We start from the raw sequence: 20,763 nt of genomic DNA on the forward strand, positions 1-20,763 counted from the left end.
ACTTCCGAAATGAATTTCTCATACAGTTTTTTAACTGTGTAGACATCAAGAGAACTTTTCTCCTGTCACAAATTCTAAGAAGTTTAAAAGCCAGCATTATCTCTTGCATATTTTTATATAGGGGTTCTCCAAAAAGTTCATGGAAAATGAGTCCTATGAGAAAAAAAACACGCATGAATTCTAAAGGTTTGTGTAGCAACATGCGCTTCTCTCTTAGTTCCATTTTTCATGAAATTTTCAAGAGCCCTCATGTCTTGAAAGATGACATAAAGATAGGTCTTCCAGGCCAGCTCTCTGCTGTGGCCAGGGAGTGCAGTGGAGGATGGCCCAAGTCCTTGGGTCCTGCACCCCATGGGAGACCAGGAGAAGCACCTGGCTCCTGCCATCGGATCAGCGCGGTGCGCCGGCCGCAGCGCGCCTACCGCGGTGGCTATTGGAGGGTGAACCAACGGCAAAAGGAAGACCTTTCTCTCTGTCTCTCTCTCTCACTGTCCACTCTGCCTGTCAAAAATTAAAAAAAAAAAAAAAAAAAAAGATGACATAAAGATAGGTCCCAATCAGTTGAGAAAGATCGATCAGGACCATACAGAGTGCTGAAGCCCCTGAGGACGACAGCTCAGACATCCTAACCTTTGTCTAGCGCTGCACCTTCACCCCTCCCCCGAGGGCCCCGGGAAGGGCATTTCCTGGCTGAGCAGGAATGTACTTGACGTTTCAGGAAACACTGACCTTCCAGGACGTGGCTGTGGACTTCACCAGGGAGGAGTGGGACCAGCTGCACCCGGCTCAGAAGAACCTCTACCGAGACGTGATGTTGGAAAACTACCAGAACCTGGTCGCGCTGGGTAAGGACTGTGTCCCTGGGAAACTGGGTGTACGTGTTTGCTTAGGTAGTAAAAGCCTCCAGAGCTTCTGTGAATATAATTTAGGCCATGACAGAAGAATGCTAATTGGCTTTGGAGGCAGAAACCCGTCTCCTGCTCTTTCATCTCAGGTGAAAGGTCTTGACTTGGTTGAGGGTGAGATGGGCCGCTTTGTTTTGCTGCCTCTGAAGCCTCTCCCTAAGATTAAAAAGGATGGAAACCGGTTCTGAAAGAGGCTTTTGTTCCCACTGTAAACTCTTAAGGCATGCATTTTCCTGTGACTAGGACATCAACTTTATAAGCCCGAGGTGATCGCCCAGCTGGAGCACGAGGAGCGGCAGACAACAGAAGACAGCCCACTGAACACGCTTTCAGGTGAGAAGCAGGCCATTGGCTACTCTGTGAGGGAAAATAGCCACTCCTTGCTCTCTTTTTTTTTTTTTTTTTTTTTCCTTTTTTTTGAAAGTCAGAGAGAGAGGGAGAGACAGAGAGCTCTTCCATCTCCACTGGTTCACTTCCCAAATGGCCTCAATGGCCAGGGCTGGGCCAGACTGAAGTCAGGAGCTCCAGACGGGTCTCCCACAAGGTTGGCAGGAGCCCAAATAATTGGACCGTCTTCTGCTGCTTCTCCAGGTGCATTAGCAGGGAGCTGGATTAGAAGCCGAGCATCAGGAACTTGAATCGGCAATGATATGGCATCCAGCATCACAGGTGGGGTCAGTACCTGTGTAGTGTGTTAAGACACCACCTGCAGTGCCAGCATCCCATATGGGTGCCGGTTCAAGTCCCAGCTGCTCCACTTATGGTCCAGCTCTCCGCTGATGTGCCTGGGAAGGCAGCTGAAGATGGCTCAAGTGCTTGGGCCCCTGCACCCATGTGGAAGACCAAGAGGAAACTCCTGGCTCCTGGCTGGCTTCTAGCTTCAGTTTGGCTCAGTTCCAGCCGTTGTGGCTCTTTGAGGAGTGCACCAGTGGATGGAAGATCTCTCTTTCTCTCTCTTTCTCTCTCTCTCTCTGTCTTCCTCTATCGTTGTAACTATGCCTTTCAAGTATAATAAATAAATATTTTTTAAAAAGATTTTTTTACTCATAGTTTTGGAGGTTCAAGTCCAAGATCAGGAAAGCTTCCTTGATTTGGCCTGTGATGTAGCCAGTGAATAACATTGGCAGAGAACATGTAGAGACGGGCCCACATGGCAAACCAAGAAGAGAGAGCTGCTGGATCCAGCACAGGCTATTGTAACCAATCCTCTTTTCAGAGCACAAACACAATAACTTAAGGATCTCCCACTAGGCTCACCTCCTAAACATATTGGTTGTTTTGTTTCCACCCCATTATTACCATTAATTAATACTTTTATTTTCAAAACCTTGCATTCAGGGGCCAAATTATCCTATCCACAGCCATGACATCTTAACATGATGGGTAGCAAAATGAAGAGAGATGGAATTGTATGCATCGCTTACTCCTTAAATCAAGATAAACTCCAAAGGGATCAGAGAGATTTTAAGTATAAAACATAGACCCATAAGAAATCTGGAAGAAAATGGGAGAGAAATACTTTATAACCTAAAGTGGGGGAGTTGTTTTTTCACTATCATTCAAAAGTTAGAAACCATGAAAGAAAAGATTCATAAATTCAACACACAGAAATATAAAAATTATACATAGTGTAAAATAATAAAATGAAAAGATAAATAACAATGGAGGAAAATGTTTGTAACTTATATGAAGAGGGTTAATCTCCCACTAATGTATATAAAATCTTCCTCTAAATCAAGAAGAGACCAAGAATGAATAAAAATAAATAAATAAATAAGCAAACAGGGGCTGGCATTGTGATACAGCAAATTAAGCTGCTGCTTGCAACACCAACATCCCGTATAAGTGCTGATTGGAGCCCCAGCTGCTCCACTTACAGTCCAACTCCCTGCTAATGCACCTTGGAAAGCAGTGGAAAATGGCTTCATTGGTTGGGCCCCTGTTACCCACATGGGAGACCTACATGGAGTTACAGGCTCCTGGCTTTAGTCTGGCCGAGCCCTGATTAATGCAGCTATTTGGCAAGTGAACCAACAGATGGAAGAGCTGTGTGTGTGTGTGTGTGTGTGTCCCTCTATATATAACTTTTTTATTTATTTTTTAAGGAATACAGATTTCATAGATACAACTTTAGGAATATAGTTATTCTTCCCACCATACCCACCCTCCACCCCTCTTCTTCCTCCCTCTCCCCTTTCCAGTCCCATTCTCCATTAAGATTCATTTTCAATTAACTTTGTACACAGAAGATATACTAAGTAAAGATTTCAACAATTTGCACACACACACACACACAATGTTTGAGAACTAGTTTTACAGTTAACTCTCGGGGCCAGCGCCGCAGCTCAATACACTAATCCTCCGCCTGCAGCGCCGGCACACCGGATTCTAGTCCTGGTCGGGGTGCCAGATTCTGTCCCAGTTGTTCCTCTTCCAGTTTCCAGTCCAGCTCTCTGCTGTGGCCCGGGAGTGCAGTGGAGGATGGCCCAAGTCCTTGGGCCCTGCACCCACATGGGAGACCAGGAGGAAGCACCTGGCTCCTGGCTTCGGATCAGCACGGTGCACCTGCTGCAGCGCGCCAGCCACAGCGGCCACTGGGGGGTGAACCAACGGAAAAAGGAAGACCTTTCTCTCTGTCTCTCTCTCTCTCTCTCTCTCTCACTGTCCACTCTGCCTGTCAAAAAAAAAAAAAAAGTTAACTATCATAATACAACTCATTGAGGACAGAGGTAATGCATGGAGAGTTAGTGCACAGTGACTTCTGTTGTTAATTTTTTTTCTTTCTTTCTTTATTTTTATTTTTTAAAATTTTTTGACAGGCAGAGTGGACAGTGAGAGAGAGACACAGAGAGAAATGTCTTCCTTTTCCATTGGTTCACCCTCCAATGGCCGCCGCGGACAGCGCGCTGCGGACAGCACACCGTGCTGATCCAAAGGCAGGAGCCAGGTACTTCTCCTGGTCTCCCATGGGGTGCAGGGCCCAAGCACTTGGGCCATCCTCCACTGCACTCCTGGGCCATAGCAGAGAGCTGGCCTGGAAGAGGGGCAACCGGGACAGAATCCGGCGCCCCGACCAGGACTAGAACCTGGTGTGCTGGCGCCGCAAGGCGGAGGATTAGCCAATTGAGCCACAGCGCCAGCCTTCTGTTGTTAATTTAACAGTTAACACTCTTATATATAATGTCAGTGACCACCTGAGGCTCTTGACATGAGCTGCCTAGTCTATGGAAGCCTTTAGAATCTACAAACTCCATCAGTATTTAGACAAGGCCATAAGCAAAGTGGAAGTTCTCCCTTCAGAGAAAAACATCTTTCTTTGATGGCCACTTCTTTCCGCTGGGTTCTCACTCACAGAGAGCCTTCATGTAGAACTTTTTTGCCACAGTGTCTTGGTTTTCCATGCCTGAAATGCTCTCACGGGTTTTTCAGCCAGACCAGGAAGCTTTAAAGGCTGACTCTGAGGTCAGAGTGTTCATTAAAGTAATTGTCATTCTATGAGTCTGCCATGTGGACTGCTTCCCATGTTGGAACATTCTCTCCTTTTCAATTCTGTCTATTAGTATTACCAGACCATCTATCCTATTTGTATGATCACTTTAACACTTAATCACAAGAATATGTTCACTTTAACACTTAATTTGATCACTTTAACACTTAAGATGGTATTTTTGCCACCCTGCTTAATGGGATTTGGAGTCCCATGGCAAGTTTTTAAACTGTACCCTTAGAAATAAGTTTGTAGGAATGTATGCAGAACTATACAGTTTTACAATTACAAACTTCCTCTTCCCTCTCTTATTCCCACTTGTACTGAGATCCAACCTCAATTGACTTTATACACATATGATTAACTCTGTTAAGTAAAGAGTTCAACAAATATCATGTGGGAAAAAAACAAAAAAAAAATATGAAACTGTTCCTCAACAGTTAAGACAAGAGCAGCTCAAGTCATCCCTTCTGGAAGTGTCAATTTCACTTCTACAGATTTCATTTTAGGTGCTCTATTCTCACAGATCAGGGAGAACATATGGTATTTATCCCTTTGGGATTGGCTTATTTCACTAATTTGATGGTGTTGGGTTGTAGATTTAGATTTTTTTTTTTTTTGACAGGCAGAGTGGATAGTGAGAGAGAGACAGAGACAGAGAGAAAGGTCTTCCTTTTTGCCGTTGGTTCACCCTCCAATGGCCGCTGTGGCCAGCGCATCACGCTGATCCGAAGCCAGGAGTCAGGTGCTTCTCCTGGTCTCCCATGCGGGTGCAGGGCCCAAGCACTTGGGCCATCCTCCACTGCCTTCCCGGGCCATAGCAGAGAGCTGGCCTGGAAGAGGGGCAACCGGGATAGAATCCGGTGCCCCAGCCGGGACTAGAACCTGGTGTGCTGGCGCCGCAAGGCGGAGGATTAGCCTGTTAAGCCATGGCGCCGGCCGATTTAGATCTTTAATCCATTTTGAGTGGATTTTTGTGTAAGGTGTAAGGTAAGGATCTTACTTCATACTTATTTCACTAAGTATGATGTTTTACAGATTCATGCATTTTGTTGCAAATGACTGGATTTCATTTTATTAACTGCTATGTGGTATTCCATAATTGCATATCCCATAATCTTCGATTGATAGTTTGACTTCCTCCTTTCCAATTTGTATCCTTTTGATTTATTTTTCTTGCCTAATGGATCTGGCTAAAACTTCCAGCATTATATGAAATAGCAATGGTGAGAGTGGGCATCCTTGTCTGGTACCAGATCTCAGTGGGAATGTTTCCAACTTTTCCCCATTCAATAGGAGCTGGCAATGGGTTATCATAAATTGCCTTGATTGTGTTGAGGAGTGTTCCTTCTATACACAATTTGCTTAAAGTTTTCACCTCTCTCTGTAACTTGCCTTTCAAATAAATAAATAAATAAATATTTTTAGAAAATACACAAGCAGTATGAACAGTTCTTAGATAAAGGAATACAAGTAGTTTTAACAAATGAAAAAATGTTCACTGTCACTCGTGATAAAAGAGAAATTAGCTTTTCTTGCTTATGAGATTAGCAAAAAGTCCAAAAGTTTGACAACACACACTTTGGATGAATCCCTGGGAATAAAGCACTCTCATACCTCGTGGGATAAGATGAACCATCAGTAAGCACAAAAAGTACCTTAGAATAATTAAGAGGCTCCCTTTCTAGATGCCTTGTTTGGCATTGTAGACTCTGAATAAACAAAAATATAGTCTAGGGTCACACGTTTTTGTAAACATTTCATCAAAATATAGCAAAAGGGGCCATCATCACGGTGTAGGGAGTAAAGCCACCACCTGTGATGCTGGCATCCCATGTGGGTGCCGGTTTGAGTCAAAGGCTGCTCTACTTCCAATCCAGCTCCTTACTAATGCACCTGGAAAAGCAGCAGAAGATGGTCCAAGTCCTTGGGACCCTGCACCTGCATGGAAGACCCAGATGAAGTTCCTGGGCTCCCGGCTTCGGCCTGGCCCAGCCCCAGCAGCCATCTGGGGAGTGAATCAGGAGATGGAAGCTAGATCTTGCTCTAGGTCTCCCTTTCTATATATAACTCTGCCTTTCAAATAACTAAAAATAAGTCTGAAAAAAAGAAACAAAGATAGCTACACTCGTTCTTTTACATATTGTCTATGACTTTCCCCACACTACAATGGCAGAGTTGAGTAATTACAACAGAAACCACATGGCCCACAAAGCTTAAAATATTTACTCTAAAATCTTGCCAGGTCCCCTACTAAGAAGCAATAGTTTTAATTCTTGTTGCTGACTATTTTCATTAAGAAATGCATTTTATCTTAACCCATAAAATCTATATAATCTGTAAAATTGAAACCAACGTTTTTCCAAACAATACTTAGCCTTATCAGTAATAGCTGATGAACTTTGCTTATTTTATACTCTCTTTTTTTAGCCATTCTGTTTTTTAATTTAATTTAATTTAATTTTTGACAGGCAGAGTTAGACAGGGGGAGAGAGAGAGACAGAGAGAAAGGTCTTGCTTTTTCCATTGGTTCACTCCCCAAATGGCTGCTACAGCCAGCATGCTGCGCCGATCCGAAGCCAGGAGCCAGGTGCTTCTCCTGGTCTCCCATGCGGGTGCAGGGCCCAAGCACTTGGGCCATCCTCCACTGTACTCCCGGGCCACAGCAGAGAGCTGGACTGGAAGAGGAGCAGCCGGGACAGAATCCAGTGCCCCAACCGGGACTAGAACCTGAGGTGCCGGCGCCACAGGCAGAGGATTAGCCTAGTGAGCCGCAGCGCCGGCCAGCCATTCTGTTTAATGTAAGTTTGAAGAGCCTTTTAAGAGAACTATTTGGAAATCAAACTAAAAATGAACCAAAATGAAGAAGGGGATGGGAGAGGGAGAGGGAGGTGAGATGGGAGTCAGGATGGGAGGTGGGTATGGGAGAAATAACCACTATATTCTTAAAGTTGTACGTATGAAAAATGCATTCATTAAATAAAAACTTAAAAAAAGAGAGAACTATTTGACAGAACCTATCAAAATGTTTAGTATTCAAATCCTGTGACTTTCTGTCTTGAGTTTCTGCCTACCAAATGAAAATCAAAACCCACTATAAATCACAGCACACTTTTTAAGTTAATAAGAGAGAACTAAAAATCTCATAATTATTTGCAAGCAGAAAGGATAAATATCTTTTTACATATTTGTTTCCCTCGGCCCTCCTTCTTTTTCTGTTTTCTTCCTTCCTACCTTCTGAACAATTCAATTCAAAGGCACCAGGTGGTGCTGAACAGGGTGAACTTCTACTTAATGACATGGGCCTTAGTGCAGAAGACTCTGCATTTGCCCAGTGACATCACGGCGTGCTCAGACTGACCAAGGGGATCTGTGTGTCTCAAAGGTATCCGTCCTTAGATATAAAAGAAGTCAAAGGTGCCCCCAGAAGCTTAATTTTGTTAAAGAACCTTCCCTGTAACATTGATCCCTGGAATATGGAGTGAGTGGGGGCAGGTAATGGGCAAATATAATAACCACAGAGAGCCTACAGTACTCTATGCAAATCCCCTGGTTTTCTTCATTTAGAGTCCTCAGGCCTGTGCAACAGTAATGGTGGCCTGATGGAGCCCTGTCGTAAGCTGGAGAGCCTTAATCTGTCGCTGTGACACAGATACCACATTCACTTCATTTGTGGCTTCAGCAGAAGTTAGACTCCATGAAATTCTCTTGCTGTGGGCAGGGAAATAAGTATGCATGAGGTTGATGAATGAGAAGGCTTTCTTTCTTTCACTTGCTACATTCTTCATTGTCTCAAGGCTGGACACAAAAATCTTAAAAAATGACATAATTGTAAGCACACCTTCTAGTGTGTTAAATTTTTTTATATTATGAAAATGTGCTGAAGATTTAAATATTTTAAGTAGAAAAGTATAAGTATACTTCCTTTGCTGTTTTTCTTTTTACAATAATGATGTGTGCATATCATGGAGAAGTAAATACTATACCATCCATAATACATACCTCCCAGACACAAGTCAGTCCTCTTCAGTACATGTGGATATACTTAACACAAATGAGATTATTCCATACGGAAGGCTTTAGGGCCTACTTTTCCACCCACAATTTTATGTATGAATTTGGTGTAGTCAAAGAAACGGAACACCTTATTGATTACATAGCCTGATTGTATTGAGCATACTTTAAAAGAGATAGGACCACAGGATTTGTGTGTATGTGTGCCATGCATGTGCATGTGTGTGTGTGTGTATTGACTTAGGAATAATAATTTGGTTTTATTTTGCTGAATAGTAAAAATGAAAGAAGAATGTTGAGTGGTTAAGATATCCTTAAAAGGAGGTCCTAAACCTTTTTTGAATCTTGGATTCCTTTGACAGTCTCATGAAAGATATGGTTCTCTCTGAATAAAAATACATGTACTTGTTTAGTTTCGGCAGATGAACAGGTCCTCAGAATCCCAAAATATTTACAGCCCATAAATGTATGGAAAGATGCACATGCAAACTCAAAATTGATTAAACATTGAAACATTGATGAGGCACCACTTTTCACCATCCAAATTGTTAAAACCAAATATTGCCATATCACATTATGTGAATGTAAATTTGCAGAGCCTTTTAAGAGAACTATTTGGAAATCAAACTAAAGATGAACCATAATGAAGAAGGAAATGGGAGAGGGAGAGGGAGGTGGGATGGGAGTCGGGGTGGGAGCGTGGCTATGGGGGAAAGAGCCACTATATTCCTAAAGTTGTACGTATGAAAAATGCATTCATTAAATAAAATCTTAAATAAAAAAGAGAGAGAACTATTTGACAGAGCCTCTCAAAATATTTAGTATTCAAACCCTGTGTCTTTCTGTCTTAATGAAATATTAGCTCGGGTTCATAAGATGTTTAGATAAGGATGTTCATTGTATTGTGTAAAATACCACAATAAACCACACCCTTTCAACAGTAGGAAAATCAATTTTTTTCAAATAAGATATACACTTTTAAAATGTGCTGAAAATTTAAATATTTTTAAGTAGAAAATTATACTTCCTTTGCCATTTTTTCTTTTTACAATAATGATGTCCTTTTAAAAGGATGAACTAAAAGTGAGTATTTAGTGCAGAAGTTAAAACATTGCTGGGAATGCCCACATCCCATCTTGAAGTGCTGGGCTCAAGTCCTAGCTCCACAGGTAATTCTGCCTTCTGCTAATAAGTGCCCTGGAAAGAGTAAATGATGGCTCAAGTGGCCCAGCCTTGGCTTTTGTGGGTTTGTGGAGTGAACCAATGGATGGAAGACCTGTGTGTGTCTTTGCTGTTCAAATGAATGAAAACGAAATATTTTTAAAAGTTAAAAGAATGAGATATATCTATGTGTTCTCATTTAGAAAGAATATTAAGTGGGACACAAAGTTACACAGGCTGTGTATATACTATCATCCCTGTTTTGCTTTAAAAGTAAATAAAAACTATGTATAAATGGATACAGGTACTTTCATGTATATATTTTTGTGTCATAAGGAACTCTTCCTCTTTCCAAGTTGACAGAAGACATCTGTGGACTAAAGGAGATATGGGGACCCCTCACCCATATGTCCATGAGCATAGGCAGTGTCCTCATTAATTGATTCCCCTCAGCCAGCCAGATCATGGATTTAAAAACACTTCTAAGGGAGACTTTTGCAAGGAAATTGGAAAGAGGTCTCACAGGGGAGAACTATGTTGTGAGTCCTTAAATATCTTGTAAAGAAAGAGATAGAAGGAAGTGTAAGAGTTGAGTCAACTTAGAGTGATCAGATCACCACCACCCCTACCCCAACCCCCTGCTACCACCAACCGGTTTTCCCATGACAGTTCCTAGCATAATTCTTAAAAGTAGCCCTGTTTACTAGCGTGCCTTAACTTGAACATAATTATACAAATATGACTATCCAGCATCAAGGGTTCCATTCTGATAGCTTTGATTTTAAAACCCCATGCATGGTTTCTTCATATTATGCATTTTCTGTGAACATTTTGAAGACCCCTCATATGGATTTTTGGCAATTTTTTGCACCAAATAAACTTATCTTTTAGTCCCATTTTCCACAGATTTGTTGAAGTACCCTTATGTTTCCTGTAGTTGAAAGACCAGGTGACAACCAGCCTCACATATGAGAAAGCTAAACAGACTCTCACCCAGAAAGTTCAGGGGTCCAAGGACAACTGACTAGTAAATACAGGGCTCTGGGAATAAGCCAGAAGAGGCTGCTGAGTTGGGCTTAGTCTGCAGTACCCAGATCCGTGGGAACAAGGTTTCATGGATGTTTCCCGTTGATCACCCAGCATGATCTCATATCTTGTCCAGTAGAGTTCATGCCCATGATAGAAATGTATCTATGTTGATCATGAAAATGACAAGAGAGAAGGGAGTCCAGCGAGAACCTCCCAAAAAAGTTCCCAACAGTCCATTTTAACCACATGCCAAGCTTCGACTTTGGAACCACCCAGCCATATAAAAGCTGGCTTTTCTCTTAACCTCTCCCCCGGAGCCTCACACAACCACAGCCCCCAACTCTTGTTAGATAAGAACTAAAACGCATTTGATGAGTGGGGAAGAAATAGGCTAGATAGTTCAATAGGGAAAGACCAAAAAAAAAACAAAAAAAGAGGCAAGAAAGAAACTAACAGGGAGAGAGTGGAGTGAAGGAAGGGGTTAACAGGAAGCAAGTGGGGGGGCATATGTGGGCAGGGAGAAGGAATGAACTGACCCTTCTGTAACAAGTCCAGGTAGAGGAAGGAATTCGTTTTGTAGTTTTGACTACTACATGACTGAACATTTTAATTACCAAATCGATACTGTGTTTGTGACTTAGTGTAGCAGTTAAGAGTACCTGTTACTAAGAACTAAGGGAAAACCTTGGGACCTGCTGAAAACTTCTAGAAGCTGGGGAAGAAAATTTAAAGAAGTGGGAGACCAAAATGAAATTTTATTCTCATCAGAGTGCATAAATCATGCTTGTTCAAAATACAATGTATGTTTGAGTGAAAATAGGGGCAATCAGACAAAATGGGCTCCCAGCTATTAGCAATGATTATTTGTAAGGCGGGGGGGCGATTCTTTCCTTATGCATTTCCACGTTATTTTAATATGTTATAAGCAAGTGTTAGCTTTATCATTTTAAACAAAAGATTAAAAACCAGGAGAAATACTTTTTAATAAACAAGGTGGGGCCCGGTGACATGGAGCAGGAGCTAGGCTGCCTCCTGTGATGCCAGCATCCCATATTGGAGCAGCAGTTCAAGTCCAAGCTGCTCTGTGTCAGATCCAGCTCCCTTGCTAATGCACCTGGGAAAGCAGCAGATAATGGTCCCAAGTACCTGGGCCCTCACTGCCCACATGGGAGACCTGGGTGGAGTTCCAGGCTCCTGGCAATGGCGCAGCCTAGCCCCAGCTCTTGTTGCCATTTGAGAAGTAATCATTATCATGCTCACTCTCTCTTTCTCTCTCTCTTTGTCTCTCTTTCTCCCTGTCTCTCTCTCTAACACACACACATACTTCCTTTCCAATAAATAAATAAATCTTTAAAAATAATAAAAGTAGCTAGCCTTAATAATAGAATATCCTCAAATGAAGTTTCTAAAGGCTTGAATTTGGACCTGCCTTCTCTGAGCCGATATTCCCCTAATATCTCCCACCTCAAAATGCAGATCTGTCTCTGATGCCTCTCCTGTCCGGCTCCGTTCAACCCTGAGTACTCTTGCATGATCTCCTCTTTTCATGATCACTGGACATATGTTAAAATGTGCCCCCTCTTCCATGCTTCTCATCCTTTTATAGTCTTTGTCCAGGTTATGTGGCTGTATTTGAAAACTTTCAGTGCTACGTGTACCTTGTACACAACATTATCAGTTTCATTTGGTAATTCATTGTCTAACAGTTTGTTCTTTAAAGCAAAGAAAATACTGGAAAGTCTTTCTGTGTTCTGAATGTCTTTTAGATGATAAGAACAGACCTGAAATCCAAAAGCCCGCTCTAAACCAGAATATTTCTGATGAAAATCCAACCCATGACATGATAATGGAGAGACTAACAGGAGGCAGTTTCTGGTTTTCCATCTTAGGAGGATTCTGTGATTTTGATTACCTGTTGGAGTTTAATCAGCAAAACCAGCAGAGACATTTGGGGCAAGTATCTTTCGCCTGCAAAAATATCCCTCAGGAGAGAAGCCTTGAATATAATAAACTTTCAGGAAGCTGTCGTCTGAACTCAGATCTTATTATGCATCAAAGAATTCCTTCAATTAAAATACCCACCAATTCTGACACACAAGGAAATGGCATCAGACATAACACAGACTTGATTTACTACCAGGGAAACCACATAAGAGAGAACCCTTATGAATATAATGAGTGTGGAAAAATCTTCAGTCAACACATTCTTCTTACTAATCGTCCTTATACAGGAGAGAAGCCCAGTGATCGTGGAAAGGCCCTCAGCCACACTTCCTCTCCTACCCAGCCTCAGGTAGTCCTCACAGGAGAGAAACCCTACAAGTGTGATGAATGTGGGAAAAGATTCAGCCAGAGAATACATCTTACTCAACATCAGAGAATTCACACCGGGGAAAAGCCTTTCACGTGCAGTGAATGTGGGAAAGCCTTCCGCCAGCATTCATCCTTTACCCAACACTCGAGAATTCACACTGGAGAGAAGCCCTACAAATGTGACCAGTGTGGTAAAGCCTTTAGCCGGATCACATCTCTCACCGAGCACCACAGACTCCATACTGGAGAGAAGCCCTATGAATGTGCTTTTTGTAGGAAAGCCTTCAGCCAGAGGACACATCTGAATCAGCATGAGAGGACTCACACAGGAGAGAAACCCTATAAATGTAACGAATGTGGAAAAGCCTTTAGCCAGAGTGCACACCTTAATCAACACAGGAAAATCCATACTCGGGAAAAATGGGAATATAAATGTGAGAAAACATTAAACAGTCCTTCACTTAGCACATAACACATGGTGGAGAAATCACACAAATACGTAATGTAGGAAATTTTTTATCAGATCTCTTTATCCCATTTAGTATCAAATTATTCATGTCAAGAAAATTTAAAAATAAAATTTTAATACATATATACCAAATAAATACAGATCTCAAACTAGCAAAATATTACATTCCCAGGAGGGGCTATAAATAGCTAAAACAATTTATTTTATAAGCCAGATTATATTAGAAGTCATTTCCAGATAGATATATAAAACCTTTTAAAGAAATAAACAGAAATCCTTTGGGCAATAACCTGTAATTGTTTGCCTGCCCATTTTATGGTATGAAGCTTTTAAATTGTATAAACATTGATTAATGCAGTGCTTTAGTGTAAGCAGTTACATCAACAAAATAAACAGAAAAAAGCAATATTTCTTAAACTTCCATCATGTGTGAGCTTCCTTTACAGTTTTTAGCCTCAGCATAGGAAATATTATTTATGGAAGGTATGAGTTTTATTTGCTAGTTAGGTGCCATCATTTGAAAAACAATGTGCAAGGATATGGCAAAGGGGAATCCTAGGACCACTTGGGGAGTATTCTTGGAGGAAACTGATGATCATATTAATGGACTCTGAAAAACCAGTTCGGAAAAGTCTGCTATGCCATTCTGTTATTTTAGCCTCAAATTTCCCTGTGGCAAACTGCTGTATTTACAGGTTTTGAATAGAGTTGGATTTATTTCTTTTGTTTTGTTTTTTATAATGACCAGTGGCTAATAATCCACATACCAACTTGGACCATTGTGGAAGATTTGAGATAGGGAACTGTACCAGATGGGGAGCTTTGGAGCCCTTGTAAGAACCAAGGCAAAGCATTACTGCCTCATAAAAACAACTAAGGAAGTAGTTTAATTGGCTTAATAATGTTATTTATTGTGTAAGACCCCTTAAGCAGGCGTCCCACAAACCCACAAACCGGACCCCAGAAACATAGCCTCCACTCCAATCGATGCAAAAGGCAAGAGGGAAGTTTATTACATTTGCAAATGGGCCGACTCAGGAGCACCCTCTGGTAGGGTGCAGAGAGAGAGCGGCCCCGAACAATAGCTTACAGAGTATTTAAAACTAAAAACCACAGTATTAGCATACTTAATTGTGTTACAATTCTATTGGGCAAGCTACAGGTTACTAGCATTTTATTGGGTAAGCTAATGGTTGCTAGGTAAGAGGCTTGGGATGGGGGTCGCGGGCAGTTTCTTCTTATCAGCTAAAGCAAGCAAGGACGAGGACAGCAGTAGAACAGTAAAACCTTAGTATGTCACAAGATAAGGGGTTGGAGACTTTTCATTCTTCTTTGTTCTCTAAAAATAACACATGTTTTACAAGCTTAGCCATTATACAGAAGTAAAAATTTGGTTAGTGTTAACCTTAGTTCCCCCATCTTGTCTCTTGATTAGCCCTTTCAGTCACAGAACCTTATTGTAACTCTTTTCCGGACTCCTGCAAGTGTTATCACGTGAGACAGTTTCACAGACACAGAGCAGCTTCACAAGGCAGTTTCCCAAGGTTATTCTGCAGGCAGGTGGAGACACAGTTATCTTAAGGAATGGCTACTGTCAGTAGCCAAACTTTTTAACCCTTGCTAGAATTATTTTAATATTTACTTTTAGCAGGGGTCTTACTTTTAGCAGGGGTCTTATAATTGTAACATTTATGTAACGCTTTTTTCCAATTTAATGTGGTTCATTTGATTTTGATGATTACTGCTTTGACAGAAGTCTTGTTTTCCTGTTAGGAAGCATTATGAACAGAAACTGCCATAAGCTATACGCAGCTGCAAGTATGGAGATGCTTTTGTATCTTGGCTTCCAGTTTTTTCTTGGAAGTTAAGGTAGGACACAGTTCCCTTGTTTTCTCATCTTTCTTTTTCTTTTTTTAAAAAGATTTATTTATTTATTTAAAAGTCAGAATAACACAGAGAGAAAGGAGAGGCAGAGAAAGAGAGGTCTTCCATCCTCTGGTTCACTTCCCAATTGGCCGCAACTGCTGGAGCTGCGACAATCCGAAGCCAGGAGCCAGGAGCTTCTTCCAGGTCTCTCAGGCGAATGCAGGGGCCCAAGGACTTGGGCCATCTTCCACTGCTTTCCCAGGCCATACCAGAGAGCTGGATCAGAAGTGGAGCAGCCCAGACTCGAACTGGTGTCCATATGGGTTGCCAGCACTGCAGGCGGCAGCTTTACCTGCTACACCACAGCACCAGCCCCTCATCTTCCTTCTAACCTATCTCTTAGCTTGAGACTTCCTGATTTTTCTCCCCCTGGGAAAGATTTTGTAGGTCTTGAGTAAAAAGCTGAAGTGATTTAAAGACTCTTAAGACTAAAACACTAAACACCAAGAAAATAATGTAGCAGGTTCATTTCATCACAAAAGTTAACCTTTTGGGGGCTGGCTTAGACAGCAGACATGCATATTAAAAAGGGGCAATGATTAATTATAATTGGTAGTGGTTTTCATCAAAGTTTAATTGTTCAGTTAAAAACAAAACAAAAAAGAAAAAAATGTTTCATAAATGGTACCAAGGGCTCCAATATAAGACAATGTATCTCCATGCAGGTTAAAGACAAAAACAATATGGAATTTTCAGAAGAGAATCAGTAGAATTTGTACAACCCAAGACGAGAAATGTCTGATGAACCACACCAGAGCTGCCCAAGAAGCTTCATCAATTCCTCACACATAGGAATAGTACATTAGAATCCTATCATATGTTCCTTGGGATCATAAATTGTTATATTTATGTTAATTATAAACTCACTATCATTTTGGTATAGATTCATTTGCATGTTGTCTTTTGTTCTTTCAAATGTTCCAAAGTGTAAACCCTAAATATATTAACTATATCAAAATATGGTGCTGAGGGTAGGGAAGCCACAGAAGTAGCAGTCACTCAAACTCCAGTTTGTTATGACAGCTCTATCTCAGAAGGCAAAACATTACTCTTTCACATCCAACCAGGTCTTACTGTCCTTTTAGGAGGCATATTGAAGCTAGATGTAATAACAAATGACTACTAGGGTTTTTCAGACTGAAATTGCATTATAACATGGGTCAATTTATTTCTAATCCAGTGGATGCAAATATGCCTGGAACAGTTCTTTTTTTTTTTTTAAACTTTTATTTAATGAATATAAATTTCCAGTGTACAGCTTATGGATTATAGTGGCTTCCCCCTCCCATAACTTCCCTCCCACCCGCAACCCTCCCCTCTCCCGCTCCCTCTCCCCTTCCATTTGCATCAAGATTCAGTTTCAATTCTCTTTATATACAGAAGATCAATTTAGTATAAAGATTTCAACAGTTTGCACCCACATAGAAACACAAAGTGAAATATACTGTTTGAGTACTAGTTATAGCATTAAATCAAAATGTATAGTACATTAAGGACAGAGATCCCACATGAGGAGCAAGTGCACAGTGGCTCCTGTTGTTGACCCAACAAATTGACACTCTAGTTTATGGCACCAGTAACCACCCTAGGCTGTCGTCATGAGTTGCCAAGGCTATGGAAGCCTTCCAAGTTTGCCGACTCTGATCATATTTGGACAAGGTCATAAAAGACAGGGTGAGGATAGTAACCAATGATCCTAAGAGTGGCATTAACCAGGTTTGAACAATTATACAGCATTAAGTGGGGAAGAGGACCATCAGTACACACAGGTTGGGAGTAGAGCCATTGGTGGTAGAGTAGAGGTTATGATTACAAAGGAATGAGGCCCAAGTACGCTAGACAGGGTCTAGAACAAAGGACAGAGTCATTATTAGAGGAGCTAAAAAAGGTGCTGTCTAAGCTACAATTAAGTTTTCTGATTGAGAGGCAAATAGAACCTGATAGAAGGGGCTTGATTATAATCTGGTGGGCTTTAGGCCTTGTAAGTTAAGAGGCCCAGACCTATCTATCTCTTAACATGGGGTATATCCTAAGGGAGGTGTGAACCTCCTAGGGGAAGGCACTCTGTTGACTTTCATTACTTGGCTGGCCTGGGAGGAGAGCTGGCCAGGTAAAGGCAGGGGGCATCTCTAACAAGAAATTTACAGTTCTGCCTGCAATGTTGCTGACCCTACTTGACCATCCCCTCAGCTGCAGTGGTCACTTTGGAAGTTGGGCTGAGTGAAGGGCTTTTCAGCTTAGAGCCAATAAGATCTGTGGCTCTGACCTGGGCATCCTTCGACTCCAGGGCAGGTCCATTTCCAGTGATCCAACTCTTTATAGCATTCTGAAGACATTTGGTAAATACGTGAACATTAATAAGGTGAAACATTGCTGCTGAACAGGAAGATCTGTGTGACTGTTTCTCAAAACCTCAAAGAGCATTAGAGGACATCATATTGATAGATTCTTTTATGTTCAAAAAGCATGTGGACATGGAGAAAAATATGCATAACATTTATGATCAGTGTTCAATTTCTTAATTTACAAAACCAACCAACATTTAGGCATTCCTTTATTCACAGATCTGTGACTTACAAAAACAGTTTATAAGATCAAGTATTTAATTATATTTATTTACTCTTTTAAAAACACTGGTGTCCAATTTAAACGTATCAAACACTTTATTAAAATCACAAACCTGGGAGCTGATGCTGTGGCATAGCAGGTAAAAGCTGCCACCTGCAGTGCCGGCATCCCATATGGGCGCTGGTTCGTCTCCTGGCTGCTCCACTTCCAATCCAGCTCCCTGCTAATGGCCTGGGAAAGCAGTGAAATATGACCCAAGTCTTTGGGTCCCTGCATCCTTGTGGGAGACCTGGAAGAAGCTCCTGGCTCCTGGCTTCAGATCAGCTCAGCTCTGGCTGTTGCAGCCATTTGGGGAATGAACCAGCAGATGGAATTCCCCCTCTTCCCCTCGCCCTGAATCTCTATAACTCTGCCTTTCAAATAAATAAGTAAATCTTTTATTTAAAAAAATCACAAACCTGGGACCAGTGTTGTGGCACCGCAGGTTAAGCCGCTGCTTGGGACACTGGCATTCCATATCTGAGCACTGATTGGAGTCCCAGCTGCTCTAAGATCCAGCTCCCTGCTAATGTGCCTGTGGAAGCAGCTGACAATGGCTCAAGTGCCTGGGCTCCTGCCACTGCCACTTACATGGGAGACCCAGAAGGAGTTCCTGGATCCTAGCTTCAGCCTAGGCCAGACCTAGCTGTCAGCCATTTGAGGAGTGAACCAGCAGATAGATTCTCTCTCTCTCTCTCTCTCTCTCTCTCTCTCTCTCTCTCTCTCTATCTCTATCTCTTTTTCTCCCTTTCAAATAAGTAATAATAAAAATGTAAATAACTTCATTTAAAATTGCTTCCAGGCTGCCTTTGAGAGGCTTACAAATTTCTGTATGACAGCAAACTGCTTGACTCCCTCTTTATACGTTCCTAGGAATGGAGTCGTGTGTTTGGAGATGGGAAGACCCGTATACAATGTGCCTCTTATAGCTCTGCAAGAAATGAATGTTCTCCAGAAATCTGTCACTGTTACCATTTTGCAAGAATAACAACTTCCCTCAGAAATGTAAATTAAAATTGAATTGAGGGGGCCTGGTGTTATGGTACAGCAGGTTAAACCACCACCTAGGACCCTGGCATCCCACATGAGCACTGGTTCAAGTCCTGGCTTCTTCACTTCTGTCCCAGCTCCCTACTAATGCACCTGGGAAAGCAGTGAAAGATGACCAAAGGGCTTGGGGCCCTGCCACCCACGTAAGAGACCTGAGTGGAGCTCTGGGATCCTAGTTTCAGCCTGACCCAGACCAGGTTGTTGTAGCCATTTGGGGAATGAACCAGCAGATGCAAGAGATTCATTTCTCTCTCTCTCTCTCTCTCTCTCTCTCTCTCCCCCCCCCCACCTCCCCAAATAAATAAATCTTAAAAGAAGAAGAAGAAATGTTATAAAGAAATTATTTTCCCTTACCTGGAAAAAGTTCCAGTCCCTCCACACCAAGGGTGAAGGCCTTAAGAATTAGTATATGAAATGATCAACCAGGCTGACCAGGGGTCCACTGGTCTGCAGTGCCCTGTAGTTTCTTGTTGAGAATCACTTGTGCAACATCAAGACTCTGCTAAACGTGGTAAATTATGTATTTGTAGTACAATCTGAAAGTCTCTTGGAACTGGCATTGTGACGCAGCAAGTTAAGCCACTGCCTGCGATGCTGGCCTCCCATACGGGCACTGGTTCAAGTCTCAGATGGTCCACTTTGTCTTTTTTTTTTTTTTTTTTTTTTTTTTTGACAGAGTGGACAGTGAGAGAGAGACAGAGAGAAAGCTCTTCCTTTGCCGTTGGTTCACCCTCCAATGGCCGCCGCGGTAGGCGCGCTGCGGCCGGCGCACCGCGCTGATCCGATGGCAGGAGCCAGGTGCTTCTCCTGGTCTCCCATGGGGTGCAGGGCCCAAGGACTTGGGCCATCCTCCACTGCACTCCCAGGCCACAGCAGAGAGCTGGCCTGGAAGAGGGGCAACCGGGACAGGATCGGTGCCCCAACCGGGACTAGAACCCGGTGTGCCGGCGCCGCAAGGTGGAGGATTAGCCTAGTGAGCCGCAGCGCCGGCTTCAGATGGTCCACTTTGGATCCATCTCCCTGCTAAAGCGCATGGGAAACCACCAGAAGAGGGGGCACGTGCTTATGTCCCTGCCCACCCACATGGGAAACTGGGATGGAATTCTGGGCTCCTGGTTTTGGCCCGGACCAGCCCTGGTTTTGTGGCCATTTGAGGAGTGATGGAAGATCTCCCTGCCAGTCTGCCTTTCAAATAAGTAAATAAATCTTTTTTTTTTTTAAATGAATGCAGCAAGACTTTGATTCTGAACTTATAGTCTCTAAAACTGGGGAAAATAAATTTCTATTGTTTAAGCCACCCAGGCTATGGTGTTTTGTTAAGGAATTTGGAGCAGAGTAATACATACTTAATGCTGTTATTGTTATCTATAAGCACAGTGCATACACAGATACACACCCCTACCTCCTCTGAGTCCCTTTGCTCTCCAACCCGTGTCCCCGTTTTCCATTCCCTCTGGACCAATTTAGGTTCTCATCAAAGCCTGACAGCTTCCCCCACCTCTCTTCTGCCTTCAACACACCTACCAGAATGATCCTGAAAACTGGCAAAGCTACTAACCTGTTTTCAAAGGCTCTCTCCTCTCCATCATTTACCAGAAAAAGTTGAGTCCTTAACAAAAAGCGCCTCCTGGGTAGGGGCCCAGCCCTGTCCAGCTCCAATCCCTCCTCTCTTCTCCCACCTAGATTCTGGCCATGCGAGGCTCTCGGTGAGCACACTCTGAGCTCAGCATCCTTGCAATGCGTTGAGTGCCTTTCACCCACCCCATGTCCCTCTTGTGCTGTCCTCTAGTTCCCTCCACTGT

General features: G+C 42.5%; 1 protein-coding gene across 2 annotated transcripts in view; it reads left to right on the forward strand.

The window, feature by feature from the left end:
* Positions 1-13,509, forward strand: part of ZNF713 (zinc finger protein 713) — a 28,666-nt gene extending 15,157 nt beyond the window's left edge. For both annotated transcript variants that reach the window (XM_062180200.1, XM_062180201.1), the window contains exons 4-6: positions 719-845; positions 1,149-1,238; positions 12,363-13,509. In XM_062180200.1, the coding sequence (XP_062036184.1) occupies positions 719-845; positions 1,149-1,238; positions 12,363-13,381 (1,236 nt within the window). In that variant the 3' untranslated portion in view covers positions 13,382-13,509. The remainder of the gene's footprint in view (positions 1-718; positions 846-1,148; positions 1,239-12,362) is intronic.
* Positions 13,510-20,763: the final 7,254 nt, after the last annotated feature.

Source organism: Lepus europaeus, chromosome 21 (assembly GCF_033115175.1).
Source record: "Lepus europaeus isolate LE1 chromosome 21, mLepTim1.pri, whole genome shotgun sequence".
NCBI classification, from domain to species: Eukaryota; Metazoa; Chordata; class Mammalia; order Lagomorpha; family Leporidae; genus Lepus; species Lepus europaeus.